Here is a 21545-nt window from a genome sequence, read left to right on the forward strand (position 1 = left end):
CATTTTGAAATTAGAGTAAACATCTATCTTTGCAAGCTCAAGTTCTCATTTTGTAACCAAGACTTTGTATGGGCTTTGCAGAATTTAAATACTTGTGTTCCTGTGGGGAAATAGAGATCTGGAGTGATCATATTGTGAAAGCAAAGCTGCAAAGAGAAATAAAGCCTGCAGTGAATGAGAAACATCTTTCAAGTTCAGCCACAAACTAAGCCTTGTTTTGGAATGGTTGGTCTCTCCCATACCATGTGGCTGGTGCTCATGAGTTGGCTCCCCTGGCCTTTGTTTTGCATCCTGTTCAGGCAAGACAGACAAGAGAAAAGTGGAAGAAAACACCTGGGTGTTTTACAACATTTCTGAAAATGGATTTGAGTCCCTGTCACGGTTTGACACTGGCCCGGCGATTAAACCGGGTGACAGATGCTCTCTATTAATCTCTCTCTCCTCCTTGATAAGAAAGGAGAGAGAATAAGGGAGAGAGACTTATGGGTTGGAGGCTAAACCAATCAACTTTAATGAAAACAATAATGGTAAATAGGAAAAAAAAAGAAAAAATGCTATATATATATATATATACAAATATACAGGAAAATTAATATCAGAGTCCTTCCCCCTTTTCCCCCAACAGTTCTCACGCAAAGCCGGGTGAAGGCAGGCAGGCAAGCAACTGGCCAGCAGGCAGGGCAGCAGGCGGGCAAACGGACTGGATGGGATCCTTCCAAGATGCCGGGTGAAGGCAGGCAGGCAGGCAACCGGGCAGCAGGCAGGGCAGCAAGGGGGGCAGCAAGCAGGGCCACAAGCAGCCAGCCAGGGAGGCAGCCAGGAGCTTCTGCTGGTCTTTTATAGTGCCACAGGTGAGAACAATTAGCTGTTAAGGGGGGTGGTACCCAGCACTTCTGCTGATGATCTCAGGTGAGGCCGATCAGCTGGTAAGGGTGTGGCTCGGTCCTCGAGATCCCCCAACTCCATACCGAGGATGACGCACATGGGATGGAATACTCCATTTGAGAAACTTGCTGTCCACCCCAGCAAGTTCAACCATCGACAAGAAACTCAGAAAAATCACCTTTATCCTGGCCCAAACCAGGACAGTCCCTTAGGAACCTCTGGCAGATGACAGATTTCATAGCGGGGATGTTTTAAGGGTGAAATTTCTTAAGAAGGGCAAAATTCTGTTGGTGAGCCCCAATAAGGAATGTAGTGAAGATGATGGGAAGGTATATTTGCCTCATTTGATGTTTGGGACACCAATCCCAAGAGGGTATCTAAAGGAGGGAGTGAGAAGAGAGTGCTAGCATGACTTGGCACGTCAGGGTTTGGAAGTCCTTCTCCACCTTGATTTGAGTTTATAAGCTTGTCATAAGCAAAAAGTTGCCAAGCTGGTATCTTTTGGATTGAGGACTGCCAAGCACAACCAAGCGTGGTGGATGAGCTACAGGCATTTTGGCAGGTTGTCATCTCTGAGTTGGTGATGGAGCTGCATGAAAGTGTAACAACTTGGTAGTTTAAATTGGCTTGTTTGGGCAGTCCTGCTGGGATAAAAACTCTTGCTACATTGCTGTAAGCTTTCTGCAGAGTGGTTTTTAGGGTAGAGTTGCTCTTCTACAATGCTGCTTGCATGTGCACAGTCCTTCCTCAGTTCTGTCCTTGTTAAAAGACTTGATAAGGTTAAAACCCCTCAACTCACATGTGAGCGTGTATACCTATTACTTAGAAATCAGTTGGTTTGAAGGAAACATTAAGTTTGTTTATTAATTAATTTTTTAGTCATGACTAATTAATGAAAAATTGTGGGGTTTTGTATTTGTGGGTTATTTTGTTTTGCTTTGGGGTTTTTTTTTGAAAAATAGGAGTGCTCAGCAAAATTGTTGTCATTGAAGCTAAATCTGCAGGTTCTTTTTAAATCTGTTGACAGAATTGGGGCTTATTTGGTTCTTAGGAGAAGTTTTAAGGTTTTTGTGATGGTATTGTATATTCCTCTTCAGGAACTCGGATAAGGGGAGAGAATTACATGCTACTTCAAAGATGCCCATGAATGTAGCAGGAGGTCTGTCATTTGCCTGGCTGCTGCTACCCTTCACCCCAATATAGAATGCGGTGATAGAAAGGTTACGGTAGCCCCAAGCTCTTTTTTCCCTGTGCTTTTATCCTCTCCCTGCTGTCATTAGCCACTGCTCCCTCTTCCTTTTCCTCACCCACATGTTGTCTTTCTGAATTACTTATCTTCCTTACAGACTTTTAACAGATTAAAATTCCAATCCTTCTTAAAGATGTGGAGGGCAGAGTGGTGGAGGCAGTGTTTATATGTGTCTGTGATACCCGCTGGTGATGGTGTACAGTGGGACCTAAAACTGCAGATCTGGTAAATAGAGGAAAGTTTCTATTCACTTCTTCCACTTCTCTGATTTCTCATTTTTTGTGTCTCTGTTCACAATCAGTTCTCAAGTGCTGATTTTAAGTTCTGTAATAATTGAGAAATGCCATTGACTTGACTGCACAGAAACTTTTAATTCTTCACTTAAACTTGCAGGCATGAGAGAGCTGTTGTCCAATAGCAGCATTTCAAACTTGACTGCAGCTGATAACAAGCTTTCCAAATTCTTTTATTGCCATGGTGTAGGCTGGGCAGTCTTAAAACCCCAAAATGACATTTGACTAAATTTGCCATAACATAAATGTGACACTTGTGTCTTTCTCATGAAAGTCATAAATGAGACTGTTGCAATACCAGTAAGCCTCCTGGAAAGTCTTGATGGCATCTCATTGCTAGGCTTGCTTTTTGCTGTTGTTTTCTGGTGGTGTGGAAACCTCAGCATCCTCAGAAGCTGACAACCACATCTTCAGAGCTCTGCAGAGAAGTGCAATGGCTTTTTGGCTTTTGAGCAAGGTCTGTTAGCAGTGTGTGTCTTCACACTCAGCATGCTTGTCCACCTGCATATCTGGAGAATAATCCCTGTGTTCTGTTTGTGTTGTGAATAACTAGAAGATAAAATATTTTGTTTGGGTGTTTTTTTTTTTAGTTGAAAGAAAAGCCCATGTTATATGAAGCGCTGGTCTAGTAAGTAGTAGTAGTATTCTCAAAGGGCTGAGAAAGGTGCAAATTTATTCTGGTCTGGTTCCCTCTGAAGTGAGAAATAGTGATGATATATGTTTAATCCATTTCCTTATTTTTAAAGTAGCACCCCATTGTAGGTGCTGCGCTATCTCCAATTACTGAAACAGAAGGAGATGGAGCCTGTTCAAGGTTAATCAGCAGCTGTTGCACAGCCCTCAGGAGCGGGAGTGCTTTGATCTGGTGTGGGGGTTGGACAGACAGCAGGAACATTTTCAAGGAGATTTTGTTCTGCAGGAAACTTATCCCCTTCAACTGACCTTATATCTCATGAAAACATCTTCATGACTTTGTTGTGCTTTAAAACAGTAAAGCAAAGCAGTATTTTTCAGGAGGCAGAGCTAAATTTGTTGAGAGAAAGGTGTTAGTTCATTATTATTACAGTTTTTGAGTGGTTTCTGGAGTATTAATTTATTGCCCTTGCACAGGTTGTGTGGTGGTAGCGTGTGCTGACCTTCATAGTAGTTTTTGTATTTCAGGCAATAAAAAGCTGTGCTGGGGAAGCCAGGCAGTACAAAGAAGGGGATGTACACCAGTACTCTGAGTTAGAGAGTAAGGCAGCAAACAAGTGGCCATTGCTACTTATTTGTTTTTCTGGACTTAAGTATGGAAGAATGGGTCCTGTTTTCTGCTTAGGAATCTGAATGCTTCATTTTTGGGTTGAAGTCAATGTGGGCTATCCCACTTTCAGTGAATTTTCATGAGTTTGGTCCTGAGTAGTCTGGCCAGGCATGCACTTGGCACGTTAAGGTTTTAGGATACCTAAACTGGAGTGGTTTCAGTAGTCTTAAACTAACAATGAGGGGTTCTCCTTCTGAAAACTGTTCATTAATACAAGGTTGGAGAAGTCTTTTGTCTGAATAGCTTCCTTCTTGTGGCCTTCCTTGTGATCTGCGCATGAGATATTAAAGAGGAGGAATGAAGATGAATGTGGTTTTGATTATCTCTTCCATTAAAAAGCTATGTCCAGCTTGGTGTAGTTAATAATATACCTTCCTGTCTTTCAAGCTTCATATTTGGAGCCAAGCTACTGTGGTGCATGAACAAGTGGCTCTATAAATACATATTGGCTATTTTTCCTTTTGCTTTGCCAAGCCCTAGCAATGAAATGCTTTTGAATGCAGATGCAGTGTAACCTACATTCATTGCTCTTCATTTAAAGCAGTTTTAACTGCTGTGAATCAACTGCATTGATGAGTTGACTGGATTTTACATTATAATGTGGATGACTAGCATTGGATGAGAACATGGTTATTATACAGTATCTGCTTTTTTATATATATATATATACGCAATGCACATGAATTTTAATGTACAGTCATTTAATTCAGCATACAACCAGTATGCATACAAAATCTAGCCTGTTAATTACAGTTTTGCAACGACTGCTCCACCATTTTACTTAGTTGAGATAAAGTTCTTAGTTAGTATTTTTATTTCCAGCGTATATGTCCAAAAGAAAGTAGAAAAAAGAGTGGGCCTTTACCATTTTGAAGAACAGAATACAGCTAAGAGGTAGTGTTTGCATTTTCAGCTGTAAAATCTGTGAGGCAGAAGGAGTAGGGACTTCTCCAGGTGGTCTTGCAGCTGTGAGATGTGCAAACTTCTTTCCTCTCTCTTTTGCAATCAGGAGGAATTTATTTGCTGTGTAAATTATGGCATATGGCCCTTTTTCTGCAAATGCTATTTTAAGCATTTTTACAACCTCACTTCATAGAAATAAAAAGCATTGGCCTCTAGTAAGTGCTCTGTGGCTTTGTTTTCTCCCTTATCAGAGCAGCATGTTAGATGCCTTGAAAGGACCTCTGGAGTAACCAAATTACCTGGCCCTTTCCCCCCAAACAGGCCCAGATCTATATAGCATGTCTCCACGTGTGTTGAGTGGAGTCCTTTCTTAGGTGGGTCCTGTATGACAGGTCTTGTCTATAAATTAACTTCTAGTGAAGGTTTTGTTCTCAGAACTGTCACTTGTGCATCACTGATGCATGGCAGAGGGATTGCAGCCCAGCTGCAAAGCTGGCTGGGCAGAGGAGGCAGCTGTAACCTGCCCAGCTCCTAAGGGTTCTTTTGCCAAAGTTTTTTTGTTTTTTTTTTTTCCCCTCCCCGGACAGGAAGGCCTTGCAGTGCACCAAGCCCATGGACAGACACTGTATTGTCGAGGTACCTTGCCAGGGAACACGTTGTATTTGCATTTCAGATGCCTCAGGCATCTGAAACTGCATTGTTCCAGCCTCCCCTGAATGGCAGCTATTGACCCCTAACAATGTACGTTTGTTTAAATCAAATCCTTTCCTACTTACTTTACAAAGCTAATTTTAGGACTAGCCCAACCAAGTGAACTCTTCTATTCAAGCCCCATTTTTTTTCCCCTTCATAGCCAGAAAAAAAAGAATCAGGATTAATTACTTGATTTCGAGATGGAAAACGTTCTTCTCCTTGTGAGAGCCTTATTTGAATGCTGAGTTGATGACAAACTTTGTTGCAGCTTAATGTTTATAAGCTTTTCATTGCCCTTGAAAGCATAAACATGTTACTCAAGCTCAGAGATTTTGGCAAATAATAAACTGCTAGAACAACAGAGGTTCGGTTGTCCTTAAGCAATTGAAGAATTTGGCTGCATTTTAACAGGTTGGGCTTTTTTTTTTTTGTTATTAATGTGTGCATTTAGATACATTGAATTCATCTAGGAGGAGGAGGTGGAGGCTGATGGGTACAGACACTTCATGTCCAGCAGCCGGCTAGAGAAAGCGTTTCCCTGGAGAGTGGGAAGTCGGGGGCCCAATTTCCTCTGCTGCTTGGTGAACTGTAGTGTGTACCTTCAACTCTTGGGCTGTCTGGTCTCCAGAGCTTGGTGCTGTTAGTAGCCACCTTCATTAAACCTGTTAGTCTGTGAACAAAACCATGGCTGTATGCTGGGAGGGGGGAAGCTTTGCTATGCCTTGTGCTTGTGAAGTTGTTAGGCTGAGTCAGAAAAGCCCAGTGAAGTAAAAATTTGCTATAAGCTGGACAACCTTGTAGTCCTTCTGTTTTAGGCCAAAATGATTTCACTAATAACAAAAAAATACTCAAACACCAAATAGTGATTGTCAGACTGAATGAGGTGGTTCATGGGCTGACAATTCTTCCTTCAGGTGTCCTGTGTTAACTCAGGAGTGTTGCATCTCATAGGGTTTCTGTTGGTGTTTTGTTGGACACTATTAAGAGTGTTACCATCAGGTCGAGGGATGAGTCTTTACTCATCTCTGGGGAGGCCACACTTGGAGTGCTGTATCCAGTTCTGGGCTCCCTAGTATAGAGTGACACGGACATACTGGAGAGAGTTGAGCAAAGGGCCATGAAGGTGATGAAGGGACTGGAGCACCAGTCCTGTGAGGAAAGGGTGAGAGAACTGGACCTGTTCATCTCAGAGAAGGCTCATAAATATATATAAATACCTGGAGAGAAAGTGCAAAGAGGATGGAGCCAGGCTCTTTTCAGTGGAGCCAAGTGACAGAACTAGAGACAATGGGCACAAACTGAAGTACAGAAGGTTTCCTCTGAAAACCAGGAAACACTTTTTTACTGTGAAGGTGACCCAGTACTAGCATAGGATGACCAGAGAGGTTGCTGAGTCTCTCAACCTCTGGATATGCAACAGCCATCTGGATCAAGGATATACAACCATCTCAGGTGGCCAAATAGTGGCCCTGCTTGAGCAGGAGGATTGGACTAGGTGCTCTCCAGAAATTCCTGCCAGCCTCAGCCTTCTGTGAGGCTGAGGACCTACAGAAACCTGATGAAAAAGACTCACCTTGCTCTGAGCGCATTGCATGGTGTAGAATGAGGGCGTGATCTCACTTACGCAGTTCCTTGCCCTTGTGCCTTAGGGGCTTTCAGATCCTGGTGCAGGGGACTGAGTTGGACAGGCAGCAGCTGCAAGTCTGGAGTTTTCACTCTGGGGCCTTCTTGGGGATGGTGGGCTGATGGTAGCAGCTGTGTTAATGTGAAAAGAGCCTTTTGTCTCCTGCCCTCCTTCAAAGAGGGCAGAGGATGTCGCCAGTACTTAAGGGTCATAGGATATTTCTGTTTGCTGGCTCTGGTGAGGTGGTCAGTCTAAGACCAATGTCCTCAAGCCAGCCTGGAAAGCACAGGTTGTTTGTGCCCTCAGACCTGTCGGCATCAGGGTGTTTATGCTGCCTGGGAAGATGAAAAACATGGCAGTGACTTGGGTTTTCTGATGGTGCTAGTGCTCTCCTTCCTGCTCCCCTCTGCCCTTGCCTTTGTGTCTGAACTGCCTCTGACTTGCTATAAACCTGGAAGCCAACTGGTTTTGGGGTTTCTGTGATAAAATGGCAAAAAACTATGGGCATCTGGAGCATTTAAAATGGAATACAGTTTGTCAGAAGACAGAGGGGAAAAAAAAATAAAAATGAGGGATGCTCTTACATGGTCTTCTGTATGTAGCAGAGCCCTTACCATTAAGAGAAACCAAGTAGCAATAGTTTTTATATTCTCCAAGAGCATAGTTGTTTATCTCAGTGCTGCTCTTCTCCCATCATAGCAACAAGAATAATATTAAATCAGCCTTAATAATATTAATTCAGCTTATGCAACTCGTAACTACCTGAAGTCTGTGAGAGACTAATGGGCTACTCACCTTAAATAAAAGTCTGGATTTGTTGTGATTGTTGATTAAGATTCTGCACCCCACCAGCTTTAGCAAGGTTGTAAATCTAGTTTCTGTGTGTATAAATTCATTAATTATTTGAAAATTTTTTTCCAGTGATCACACACTCAAACTCACAAGCTTATGATTATCAAGGTGTATCTCAGCCTTTTTCTCCTACCTCTACTTTTTCTTTAGGTGAGAATTTTACTTTTCTGGTGAAAAAGATCTCTGTTCTCTAAAACCACTAACATACTGTCTTTCCAATATGGTCCCTGCTGTCCACTTGTAGAGAATGAGACTATACTTTGGTTTGGAGGTCAGACCATGGGGTGCTGCTGCTCAGGGTTTATATGCCAGCTGAAGCCTTCTCCTACATTGGAGCAACTTGAGTGGGGATCATTACTGGGATGGCTTATGCTGCAGCTGCAGAATCAGCTGTGGTTTCTCCTCCCACATTTTCCTCTCTCGTTCACAATGCTGGGTATTTCTTGATGCTAGATATCAAGATTTCTGGTTTTCTTGATGCTAGATATACCAGCCAGGTAAAAATTAAAACAGCTTGTGCCTACTCTATCTTATCTTTGTAACCTTACTTGCTTGTAGTTGTTTGATTTTTTTAATCCTCTGGGTTGTTGTGCAGCCAGGAGAGAAGGACCATATAAAGGGCAAAGTGGTTCAGAAAAAAGGTAAAAGATGATGGGGGAGGGAAGTGCTTTGAGCACCTAACAGGTTGAAAATAAACAGGTAGGGAGCCAGCCAGCTTTGAGGAAGATATTTCAAACTGTGTGTAAACTCAAACAGTGCCTTGTAATTTTGCGTGTGCTAACATGAGGCACATGACTCAGAGAACTGGCTCCAGCTGCTCTTTCTGGCATTTAGGAATTTCTGCTCAAGAAAAAAAAAAAAAGTCACTTCAGTGTAATTCCCCTGTGTTTACTGTTTCGGCAGAAAGCCACAAATACTTTCTGAGGGATTTTATTATCTTTCTTTCACTTGCTTATTTGGATTTTGCTTATGCTTTCTCTCCTTTTACTTGATAGCATCTCCAGAGGAAAATACTGAGTGGAATTCTTTTTTCAGTTCTCAAGTTATGCCATCTATAACTCTGTTTTCTTTATTGCAGGGGTCTCGGGTCTGGCTGCGAGAAAATAATCAGCATTATCCCAGTACTGTTCATTCCTGTGCAGAAGGAGTCATCGTATTCAGGACAGACTATGGTCAGGTATGGGCATTGCTCTTCCATGTTTTCTCCTTTTGCAGCTCTGTGGAAAAGAAGCTGTTTTCCTTGTGAGGAGGGCACAGGGGAAACTATAAAAGCCTCAGGTTTGTGACTAAAATACTCATTTTTGTATGTCAGGAATGTGCAACTTTGGTTTTAATAGCTCTTTCCATTGCCTGTCTGATCAGTTCCTATCATCTTGCCCATCTGAAGCCTGCTGCCAGGTGTGAGAGCCTCTTTTCATGTAGGTCAGTGGTTATGTAGTTTAATAGGAGATGGGTGGCTTCTCTGTGGTTGTATTCCCTTACAACAAGAGAAGGGGGGGGGCTGGCACAGGGTACTGAGACATCTCCACAGCTGGGGCAGCTCTACCAGCTCCTGTCAAAATGACTTTATGAAGGAAGGAGAGCATTCTTTTGTTGCCTTTTTTTTTTTTTTTTTTTTTTTTTTTTTTAATTTTAACTGCACCCTGGCTGTCAAGCACTCTTGGCTCTTGCCTGGCTGCAGGGATGGACATGGGTCTCTGCATCTCCTCAGGTTACCTTGGTCATCTTGGGCAGTGCATGCCTATGTGTCTGTCTGCCAGCTGGTGAAGGAAGCTGGTGAGAAGCTTGTTCCTCCCTGTTTATTTATTTATTTTCCTTTTAAACCCTGAGAAGAAGGCAGAACTAGCCCTGCTTGTTGCTGACAGTTTGGAAGTGCTCTGCTTTCTCATGCACTTGTTTTTCATTTATCTATTTATTCTACCCTCCATTAGGGTAAGGCTAAAGGCATTCCCCTGTGATGGGGAAGTGAATTAGATGACCTTTGAAGGTCCTTTCCAACCCTAACCATCCTATGATTTTTGGCACCTGTTCCAAGTTACCAATTATATTAGATTGGTGATCCAGTTATATTGGATTGTTATAAGTGAACACATCCACAAAACTAGACTGACAGCATCTACCACTAAGTGCAAAGCCTCCTCACAAAGAAACAAGGCCACCTATGTGTTAGTGTGTTTCCTATGGGCTGCATTTTAAATTGTGCAGTTAGAGCTCTTCAGATTTAAGAGGTTGTGTATTTTGACCTGTCCTACTGAAATTTGAGGTCTGAAGTGAAGAGGCTGTGTCTGTCTCCTCTCTCGGCTCTTTGAAGATTTAAAAAAAAAAAAAAAAAAATCCATCAACATCATTTGGGTTGCACAGTAGGAAAGCTTCTGTGTGTGTTGTTAAACTAACATGTGCTCCAAGCAATGTCCAGCGTAGGGGCTTTCATTTAAACTGAAGCCTCTCCAGCTCCTAGTAGGAGTGACCCACATGCTTATAGCAGGGGCTACCTGTAATTTTTCACAGGATTTTGGAATTGGACGTGTAGCTGTAAAGAGCCTGACTTTTAGAAGTGTTTCAAGCTTCAAAATAGTGAAACTTAGGCAAACTTTGATATTGTTGTAAAATGGACACCTTGCTTTGGTGGCCCAGGAGAGGTTGGCAGAGCTAATGATGGCATCCACAAGCAGGAAAGCTGCTTGCTAATGGTCTTACCTGTGTGTGTTATGTGTGACATTGCTGCCTTTGCAGGGTGTACATAGTGCAAGCAGAAACTTCAGGGAATATGGAAAAAGCCTCAAGTCATAACTGTGATACCACCTGACTGACTGCATTTCCTTAGACAACCTCGATGCTATAAATGTCACTGGGGAAAAAAATCCCACCCCTTTGGTTTGGCCTGCTTGTGTTAAAGGCAGGTGGTGTGAAACAGGGAAGGGCATAGGGAGCAGCTTTCAGACCCCTGATGCGGCATTCCACTCCTCAGCAGGTCTGAGCTGGCTGCTGCCCAGCTAAAGGCATACTAGGAATTCACTGTGTTTAATAACTTAAATCCTTTTTGAGGCTTATGTTTTCATGAGTGCACTTTGAGGTAAAAGGACTGTGCCAGCTAACATTGGCCAATTAATAATTTTTTTCTCTGTTGCTTTTCCTGATGTACTTAGACCATCCTGCCCTTGCTTTTTAGTTACCTATGGGCTGCAGAAGGTTGCAAGCAGGTAAGATGAAACTGAAATAATGCCCAGTGATTACCTCTGACAGCTGGGCAGTCCCTGCAATGCTATGTAACACTTTGAAGAACAAGGGAAGGGAGGCAAAGGGTGAGGTTGCAGAAATATGAGGTGATGATGATTTTTGAAGCAGGGCTGGAATATTGATTCCCAGACCCTTTTGACAGCTGCAGCTCATGTTCAGCTCTAATGACAAACTGATGAAAGTGTTGGGACCTTATCAAAGCTCAGCATTGTTACTCATCTTCTCTGATCCAGTGGCTTCTGTTAGATTTTTCACTTCTTGCCTTTCCACTGAGCATTTTGCATGACTGCTCAAGATGTGACTGGCAGGGCAGTGAGCTTTGGAAGTTGTGTTTGCTGGAGTCATGCTCAGGTTTTAACTGTTAGGAGTTTGGATTTCAAGCCTTTGCCAAAGATAGTTTGCAGAAGAATGAAAATATTATAGTAGTACACTTCTGTTCTGAGAGGTAGAAATAAATTTGCCACAAAATCCTGTGGCAGCATAGGGTGGCATGCTGAAGGGGAGTTGACTGTAAGGAATCCTACCAATGCCAATACTCATGTAAAAATGTTCTGTAACGTTTCAATATTTTAACAAGTTGCATGTCAGATATTGAATCCCTTCCTGGTAATCACATAGTGATATAATGGCCCCTCAAGTATTCTTGTGTTGCCTGAATGTTTCAGTTATGCAGTTCCTTAGTTAATTATCGTTAAAGACAATTGTGGTACTGTCTTCTGCTGTTGGCACCCTCCATGAGATGGTTGTAAAACTAGCTGATTTCACAGACTTCATGGAATATCTTCTGCATGTAATGCAGCATACTTAAAAAAGGGAATTTCAGGTTGTAAGTTTGGGTTTCCCTGAGCAAAAGCTGCAAAGCAGTTTTAACTCTTCATGAAAAGATGAAAAGCACGGCACTGTACAGGGGCACATGGAAGCCTCATTAGGTACAGGTAGGGGAAGAGTACATCAGGGCCACGTTTCACTGCTCCAGCTCATGATAAAGGAATGGGAGATGAACAGTGTAATGTCCCTCCCAGCACACATTCATGGTATTGGGCTTCAGCTGGCTCTGGAGTGCCTCTTACGAGCCTTCTGAAGACTGGACTTCAAAAAGACTGGTCTGCAGTGACTCAAAGTTGCTATGAGCAGACCATTCATACTGGAAATGTTTTTCTCTTTGTAAGCACCTCCCAGATGCAGAAGAGAAGATGCTCTACTCATTTGGTGGCTTGGTGGGTAGATTAGTTTGGTTTTCTTAGTTTGTGGGTTTGGTTTTTTATTAGTGTGTACAGAGCTGGTGACGGGCTCTGTCCTTAGTGTTTTGGAAACGCTGTGCCTATGAATATACATATGAAGTGTGTCAGTGCAGTCTATAAATACTTGGACTTAAAAAAATAAATCCTTATCTTTCCTTATGTGTATAGACATATATATATATGATGATGACGTTATAGTTACTGCATATTCTTTTCATGTTTGAAGCTATTTTTGTAGCTGTGTTTAGGGTTAAACTGGTTTCTTCCTTAAAATTTTTATTTACAGTAAAGCAGACATTGCCTCATCGTCATAATCTATAAATCTTTAATGAAGTTGTGTGTGCTTATGAAGTACTCAAGTGAATGTTTAAGTAAAATTCTAACAGCCCTCTTGTTGTTCTATGATTTGTTTGAAATTATATACTTGCTTATGTTCAGTAATCAGTGCTTTTGTAGAGAAAAAACCTTTTTCCAGCTTGTCTCCTTGTCTTTTCTGAATAATGTGAACTTTATTTCGGATAAAATACTAACTTTTCCCCTTGCATGAAAGAGGACTGCATTGTGCTCTTGACTCCTACAGCAGCACTTGAAACTGTGCTTGGGGAAAGCATAGATAGCAAATAGAAAAAGCTTTGGGGAGGGGGATAAAATCTTTTAGAAGAACTGACTTGAGTTATGTGGCAGTAACTTCAAGAATATCTTTCTTGTCTCCTAATAATGGCTCTATAATTTCTTCTATTTGTACATCCAAACATATAAAAGTAATTCCAATATATGTATAGTCAGTATGTGTCCTCTTGTCCTCTCCCCTCCCCACTTTTTTTTTTTTTTTTTTTTTTTTGATATAGTCATGGTGGGTTTTATAAGTGGTACTGTGTTTTAGCTTGTGAGCATAGGGGTCTTTCTGAACAGCATATCAGAGCACATACATTTCTCTTCAAGGGGAAATTTCTATACATTTAAGACATAATGTGTACATGGGTAGGAGAAATCTGCTCTGAAGAATTTCAGAAGTGAAATTGGAATCAATTTCTGCAAACTGTCCAGAGTCTGACACTGAAATTTCAGGCTACTTCATTGAATGCCTGCTTAGTTGACCAAAAGGAACTTTTAAATCAAATATATTATAAATAGAAGCAGCTGAGCAATAATATCCCTAAAACACGAAGTCCTTAAAAACAGATGTCACATTTCACCAGTAAAGTCTTTGTCAGTTAAACCAGCTTTCTGTGAACTTTCTTTACAAAGAAGCCCTTCACAGCGTGGTGTTGTGTCAGCAAACAGAGTGCAGCTCAGTATCCTTAGCTTCAAATCAGAAGCACCTGTAAATGGTTTGGTCAGCAACAAAAGTATTTTTTCCTGTGTGTTTAACTTAATGTGGCTCTTCTGGGGCATTTCTGCATCTCAAGAATGGGAAGGCTACAGATGTTCCTTGTTAAACACAACTCAAGTATGGTTTCCATGAATGTTCTAACTTTTTTTTTTTTTTTTTTTTCCCCTTCTGGTTTCTCATTGTGACCTCATTCAGAAAATTTAGACCTGGGCTTTGTTTAAGGTTTGAGGTTTGTTTTTTCTCTTGGTTTGGAGGATTCCATTTGTTTGATTTTCTGAGTTAGCAACAGAATTATATTGAGATTACCATGTGGTTATACCAGGAGAGTTCATGTTTTTCCTCATTTTTGGATTAAAGGAAAAAAACCAAAACTGCAAGCAATGGTTAAGCACTTCTCATAAGGACTCTTTTCTTTGCCTTGTGTCCTTTCTCACCCTTTCTTGGGACTTTCTTGTGCTAGCCTTCACTGCTGTAAGGAGCCCTTTTAAACAAGACTCTTCCGTTCATATTCACAGGGCATGAATAACACCACTGAAGTTATTTGGCTTAAGTGACTGAAGTCTGTCAGACTGTTTATCAGGAAATGCTGTGTTTGGCTACATCAGTTCATAGCATCAGGCACTGGAGAAGTAAATCCTCCTGGACAAGCATTTTCTTAAACTATCATTGAAAAGCATTGTGTTTGCTTCTAGATCTTCCACGTGAAGACTTGAAAATATTTCCAAACAGTGGAATTTTTTTTTTACATTGCCCCAAATTCAGTATCTGTTGTCCTTGAAATACACCCTTACAAGGGAACGTTTTAAAGAAGCCCTTTGTGAGCTCCCTTGTATATACAGTCTCTTAAGAAAATACACAGATATATGCAGTGGGCTTTGGTCTAAGTTTTGGCTTTTAGTGTTAAATGGATCCATCTCGTTCTGCAAACTTTCTTTATGAAGACTTCTGTGCTTTTTAATGTAGTGGTGCTTATGAAGAGTAGTGACTACCAACACTGGCTGTTGGGTAGCTTGACTGTTTTGGGCAGCAGATCCCCTGCCTTTGGAGCGTCGGGTCAGTGCCAAATTCAGCAGCTTTACACCAGGAAATTGAATTCTATCTGTCTAAACACTGTAAAGTTCATTTTATTCTGCAGTTAGTTATATTTGGCTTACTTGTAATAATTCTACTGATTATTTCTTGTATACTTTAGAAAGCTTGATGCTGTAGCTGTTTGCATGCTGGCAAACATTTTTTTAATCATCTTTTTATTGCGGTTGTTTTTAAGCGATGTGCATGGGAATTTTGGGTTTGGGGGATGGGTAGGGTTGTGGACAGCCAGAAGTCAGTTGGAGTGAGTGCCTTTTAGTACTTGGGATTTATTTTCTGCGGAGAAATGTTTACATCTCTATGTGGGATGTCAAAGTTCAGCAACTCTCACTGCAAGCATCTGTTGACTTCCCTGTAAACAGAGCTGCTGACAGATGCGAGCTGGTGCCAGCAGCATCCCCCAGGAGCATCCTCCAGGAGACTGGCCTCCCCACCCCATTGTCAAGGCAGCCCAGCCTGGGGAGATGGCATTTGGTACCCCAGCCTGTGGGGTGTCACCTGAGAGGGGATTTCAGGAGAGAGAGCTCTGCACCCCTGCTTTCTCCATCCCATGCTCTTCAGAAAGAGATTTACAGGAACCACGTGTCCTGCAAGCCCACTAAGCTGCATTGTCCTGTCCCTCAACTGAAGCATTTAATGGAGTGTAATTGCAATGCACAAAAGGCTCTCCGTGCCTCGTAAGAGCTTAATGCAACTGTAGAACCTTACAGCAAACATTTTCCCTAATGGAAATGCTGCTTCAAAACCCTGAACATTACTTATAATTATGATGTTTGATCACTGGGTGAAGTGGAAGTGCTCATAAATTAAGCAATTTTGTTTTTTCTGATGAACTTTTTTTACTTAAGTACTTGCTAACTGGAAAAATCATTAATTTGAGTCTCTTAAATTCTCAAATATTTGTCTATAACATAGAAATATTAAAAAGACAGTTCACAATGCTAAAGGAAGCAATATCTATAGCAGAAATTATTTTTTCCCCATGATCTAGGAGCTAATTCAGCTTGCCTTTTTATCTGCTTTATATCAAGAATGGTATTTTTACATGACTGCCATTCTCTAAATGTTTGTTAAAGGATAATAGGGAAAGCCTCTCTTTGTGTGTTTTTCCCTGAACTACTGTGTACATAAGATGTACAGAACGGGTTATGAAGTACTTCTTGGATACGCTGAACACATGCTGTCCTTACTTTTTTTCCTGTTACTATCCTTTCTGCCAAAATCACTATCAGTATGATTAATTCCGGGAAGGAGGAAGTTTTAAAGTTTTAATCATGGAGTGTGATATTTAAAAAAAACAAAGAAAAAACAGCCACACAACAAAAAACCCAACATCCAAAACAAAAAGTAAAAAACCAAAACCATCCTGACCCTGACAGCCAGACCCAGCTGACTGTATTATTCCTGCAAAACGAACTTTCTGGCTACCAGTGCGTAGAAAGTTTTTGTCAGAAGTCAGGCAGCTTGCAAGTGAGCAGTGCAGAGATTTGTAATGCACAGTGATGGAGGCAGGAGGGCTGAGCAGTGACCATAAATAACTCATTTAATGTTGAGTTTTCAAGGGCTTTGTTCTGTGTTGTCTAAACATAATGGTAGTGTTTGCTTTAGCGTTACTGAAATTAATTTGTTTGGCATTAGCATGGCCGCTGTTAAGTGTTTTAATAACAATATAATTTAAATCTCTATGAACAAAAGCATTTATCTCTGAGCAGAGATTTGCTTTATGCTTTTTATAAGACCTGACTGGAAGCAATCCCTGTCAGAGATGGTGATGAAGAGGTGCTGACTGTGTCCCGCCTTGGTTTGCTGTGGTCGCCTAATGGGCTGTGGCTACATAAACAGTGGAGATGTCAGTCTTCTCTCTTTCTGTCTGCAAAGAAAATCCAAACCATCTGTGCTTTTTTGGTGCTTTTGTTATGCTTCTACTAAAGATAGCAAAACTGCTTTTGTTTTAAGATTAAAGCAGGCTGCCATATTAATTTCTTTTGTAAGGGAAGACATTTCAGCTGTTCACAAAACATGGGAAGGAATTCAGACTTCATTGAGCCAAAAAACTACAACAGTGACTAATGTGTAGCATTGTGACAAGCAGACTTGTCACTTTGGTTGCTCTCTTGATCTTAAATTCCCTTGGATGTGGAGCTGGTCTCATTGTTCAGTGTCAGTATTTTTAGAAACACATGGCTTAGGTTAAGCACAATTAATATTGTGGGATACTTTGCTCTGCAACAGGGCACTGCTCAGTTTTCCTCTGATGATGTTTTGTACCTTGCAGTGCAGATAGCTGGTGGGTGGACACTGAGATCTTTACTTGAAGAAGACTTCCACCAGCTTGTATGTGAGAATTGACATTTAAGAGCTGAGCAAAAAACAAGTAATATGGAGTGCCCTACTGTTTTTTAATTAATATTGATTATTATTATTGATTAATTTTAAAATAAGTCAAATTATTGGATCATTCTGGACAGGATTTTACACAATGTGTGCCTGTAAGAATATGCTAGCATGTGTGTCAGCAACCAATTTAAAAAGCACTGGGACTCTTGAGAAGAGGTTACCCTCGTTCTCCATGATTACTGCTGTTCAGCAGGACCATGTCCCACTCCCATCCCATGGCTTCCTTGGAAACAGAGGGCTGCACTCAGTGAAAATCCTTTTAGGCTACAAGTTCACATCAAGTGAGTCGTTTAAAAAAATGTAGCCATCTGATAGGTGTGTAGGGTACAGTGTTAGGTGTGCTGGTAGTCCCAGCCCACATGCTGGCTCACTGGTGTCATCAAGAGGTGGTGGAAATTAGGGAAGTAGGGAGTCTTCAGTGGCAGCTCCTCAGGGGCTTTGACTGTGTGGTGCCAGTTCTGTAGATGGAAATCTTGTTCAATCTTTCTCCAGTGGTCACTGGGGTAGCTCGTGAGGTGTACTTTACCTCTGTGTACCTGAGAAACACAGGAATGAAGGGGAATCATCTGCTTTTGCAGGTACCCTTCACTGCACAAGTTAACTTCAAACAAACCACATCTGTGCAGTCAGATTGGAGTTTCAATGCCAGATTTCTTTGAAGACGATCTCGGAAATGCTCTCCATATAAAAGATGTAATATTTCTTGCATAACTTTAGGTTCTTTTAGCAGGGAACACAGGAGCCTTTCCAGCAGGATCAAATGTGTCATAGCACCTTCAGGAGCTGCATAGTATTTGTATTCTTGAGCATTTCAAAGCAACTTGTTGTTTGAAATCCTCAAGCTTTCTCATGAGAACGGTATCGGAGCGAGATTTCCCCTGAAGCATTTCTGCAATGTGATAATAAACTCTTTCAATATTAGTTGCAAAAGGAACTTTAAGTACTCTTTCACAGTAGTGCTTTTATGTTTGCCAAACCAGGGGAAGAAAATGTTAGTGTAGGTCATGTGCCTCTCCTCATCCAGCACGCTTTATTTTGTGAAACAAGCCAGGTCTTGTTTAGCATACACATGATGGAGCTGCGAGACGATTTAAGGAGATTTATCTATCCAAGCTGACTTAACTAAGGACAGCCATAAAATGCATGTGGAAAAAACCTCACTGTGTTGTGAAGTCAGATCCTAGTGAGTTAGGAAATGCTGCAGAGCCTCTTCATATGCTGAAAGAAAAGCATCAAACTGCCCCTCTGCAGTGGGTTGATTGTGGCACATGCCGGAGAGGAGAGGCATCTATACCAGGGCAAGAAGCATCAATTGGTACTGAGCAACTTTGGATTTTAAAGGGTTACAAGGATGAGTACATATGATGGTGAAAGTAAATCCTAATAGTCACACCCTCTCAGGGCAGAAAGGGGGTTTGTGGCTCCTGCAGTGGGACCATGGGAGCTGACTGGGTGAGTGATGGCATCACCTGAGCCCATCACCCACCTTATCCAGGAGCAGGGCAGCCAGGGGGCATGGAGCAGCCCCAGGCATTGGGACACATTTTGCAAACCCAGCAAACCTCAACAAAGCACAAAACCTCATCAGGCCTTCAGCTTATGAGGAGTTCAAGGGTCAGATGGTCTTCTCATCCTCCTTTCACATGTTTCAGTCCATGTAAGCACAGACACAGGTGCTCACCGGGAACCTCGGAGCTGCAGGGGGGGGTAGCATGGGTTGGGTCTTGCCCCACAGCAGCAAGAGGCTGGGCTGTCCCCAGGTGTTCAGCTGCTAAATGTCTGACTTTCTCTATTCACTGCTCTCTGCAGGATTTTTCTGCAGTGATTTATAAGTGTATCAAACTCATGACTTTTACAGGAAAGATAAAATCTTGCCTCTTGGAAACAATTCCGCTTTTTAAATTGAACTTATCTTTTCCAAAGAAAGGTCTGGCAGAGTGTTCACTTATTGAATCGTCAGAATTATTGTAGGCTTGAATGTGACAATAATACTGTTTTGCCTGTGGTGATTAAAATAAGCTAGTTTGAAAAGATATTGTTATTAAGATATTTACCTGCTGTTTGAATACTTTATGTGAAGCTCTCCATGTTCAACAGAGTTATAAGCTATTGAAAACGGATTTTGGAAGGGAGCATTCTGAATAGCTGGAAGTGTCACAAACCTGTAATGAAAATAGTAATATGTCTTCTACTGCTGATTATTTCGCTTTTGAAAGTGCCTTTTTTTCACTAGTATCACCAAGGGGCTCCAACTAGAACTGAATAATAAAATCTGTTCCATTATTAATGCTACTTCCAGGTAGGCTTTTAATGTAAATTGACATCTGGTGGCCAAACTTCATTGGCATTATCTGTGCATCACAATTGACTTAAATACCATTACACAAGGTTTCTGTCACCACAAGATTTGCCCAGGAAATATAAAGTTCTATCGAGGATACTTCAAGGTCTGCTAGGCATTTGAGATATGTTAATGTTTTTCACATGTCCTTGGTGGGAGGGGGAACAGTATTTCTGCATGATCAGGAAAGCAACAGAAGCGTGACATAGGCTTTGTGAGTCCAGCATGCAAGTGTGAGCAGCATTTGTGTGCTGCACCCAGGTTGTTTGTGAACAAAACCCTTGACCCAGGCAGGAGCTCCACACAGTAAATGCTGTGTAGAAAGCAAATGGGAAGGCCAAGAAGCAGAAGGCTGCTAGGGGTCCGTGTTTTCTTAAGTGTCACCCTTTTCCCCTTTTCTGCTTGTTTCTCTGGTCTTTTTTTTTTTTTTTTTTTTTTAATGCTTGCTTTGCATTCTGGATGTATGATGATGTTAACAGACAAGAACAGACACTGCTGGGTGTATTCAATTATTCCAAATCAATTGGCTGATACCTGTTAACCCCAAGCATGCCCCCAATGTACATATCAAATTAATTTTTTCAAATTCTTTTAGAAAGGAGTAGAGCTCTTGCAGTGCAGTATCTTAATGTCTCTAGTAGAGTGTTATGTCTCTTCTGGAAAGTATTAAGTCATGTATATATGCTGTGTGGAAATGATTGTGTAGGTCCTCACACATATGGATAGATGTAATGCTTCCTAAAAGCACTGGACTTATGTGATACAGAGTAGACACATTTTATGTCTATTTCTGTAGAAGAAATCCTGGACAGCACTAGCCTACACAATTTGTCTAAATGAAAGCCTGATTTTTTTCAGTTGTAGTGTCACACTACATTAAAACAAAACCCCAGGCCTTGGCTAAAGAAAACACAGTTACATTGAGTAGTATTCACCTCGTGGTATTGAGAAGGTCCGCAGTTGCGTTTTGAAAAGTCCTTGAACATCTCTACCTGAGTCAGGGCTGTTTGAGTGTGAAATCCTTAAGTCTGACCGTCCACAAGCTGAACAAACTGTTTACTGTACCTGATGTCCTCAGGGCAGATTAGGCAGCTTGAAACAGACAGGGATTCGTATACCACGAAGACTCAGAGCTCCTGAAGCTGCTCTGTAGTCAAACATTTTTTTGCATGACTTGATGTACTTGTGCACAACATGATGTACTTGCCAGTTTCAGTGTAGACATTGTGTAAATGTAAATTTATCAGATGCAGTTACAGGTTGCAGTTACAACCAATGCTTCCTCTGTTCATGTATGAAAATGGAAAGAAATGGCTGATTAGAAATGGGCAACTGCTTAGTAAACTAGGGACACATGTGCCTGTAAAACAAGATCAGCCATTTCTCTTTTCTTTAGCAGTTTCTGAATGGACAGAATTGTTTTTATAATGGATGCTGAAATTTACTTACTGGAAAGCTTCTGGAACTGGTTCCCGACTTTAATCACTGTCAAGTTGCACTCTTGAGCTGTTAGTACCCTTGAGTTAATGGAGCCAGACATTGCCATGGGAAAGGGAATCCAGTCAATCTCATTCCCTTACATAGCATGGATTTCAAATTAATTCTTAATTTGGATTTGGATTTACATGCCACCAAGCTAAATACCAGAGTAGAAGTGTCAGTCTGAACACTGTCCTATTAACTTTCATTGGAGCTCAGGTACAGAGGGATGCAAGTAGCAGGTCCTGCATTTGCACCAGGACCTTACTGAAGCAGCTGAGTGTCTGGCTGAGGTGGCCCTTCTCATCCCGATCTTGACATGAGCTCTTCATCTTTGAAGGCTTAAGGGGGGAATCAAACATAAGTTGCATGAGGAGAAATAGCTCCTCATTGTGCTTCCAGGCTTACTCGCCAATCCAAAGTACACTTGCCTTTTGGAAGAGATTGCGAGATGATGGAAAAGCAGAAAAGAAATCTGGATCCTAACCTAGTAGTTTCATCTACTCCTATAATTAAGGTTAAAGCACTTGTAGCTATGCTGAAGTCTGTTTTGTCTGAAGCTAATACAGTTTCCAGTCTGGCTGGAACTGTCCCCTTTATGTCAGGCTTTTTCTTTACCCTTCTTA

General features: G+C 41.5%; 1 protein-coding gene across 1 annotated transcript in view; it reads left to right on the top strand.

Moving 5' to 3' along the window:
* Positions 1-21545, top strand: part of MYO10 (myosin X) — a 155461-nt gene that overhangs the window by 21830 nt on the left and 112086 nt on the right. Inside the window, exon 2 of the mRNA XM_071736643.1 lies at positions 8881-8979. Within this exon, the coding sequence (XP_071592744.1) occupies positions 8881-8979 (99 nt within the window). The remainder of the gene's footprint in view (positions 1-8880; positions 8980-21545) is intronic.

The sequence above is a fragment of the Heliangelus exortis genome, chromosome 2 (genome assembly GCF_036169615.1).
Source record: "Heliangelus exortis chromosome 2, bHelExo1.hap1, whole genome shotgun sequence".
Classification (NCBI taxonomy): domain Eukaryota; kingdom Metazoa; phylum Chordata; class Aves; order Apodiformes; family Trochilidae; genus Heliangelus; species Heliangelus exortis.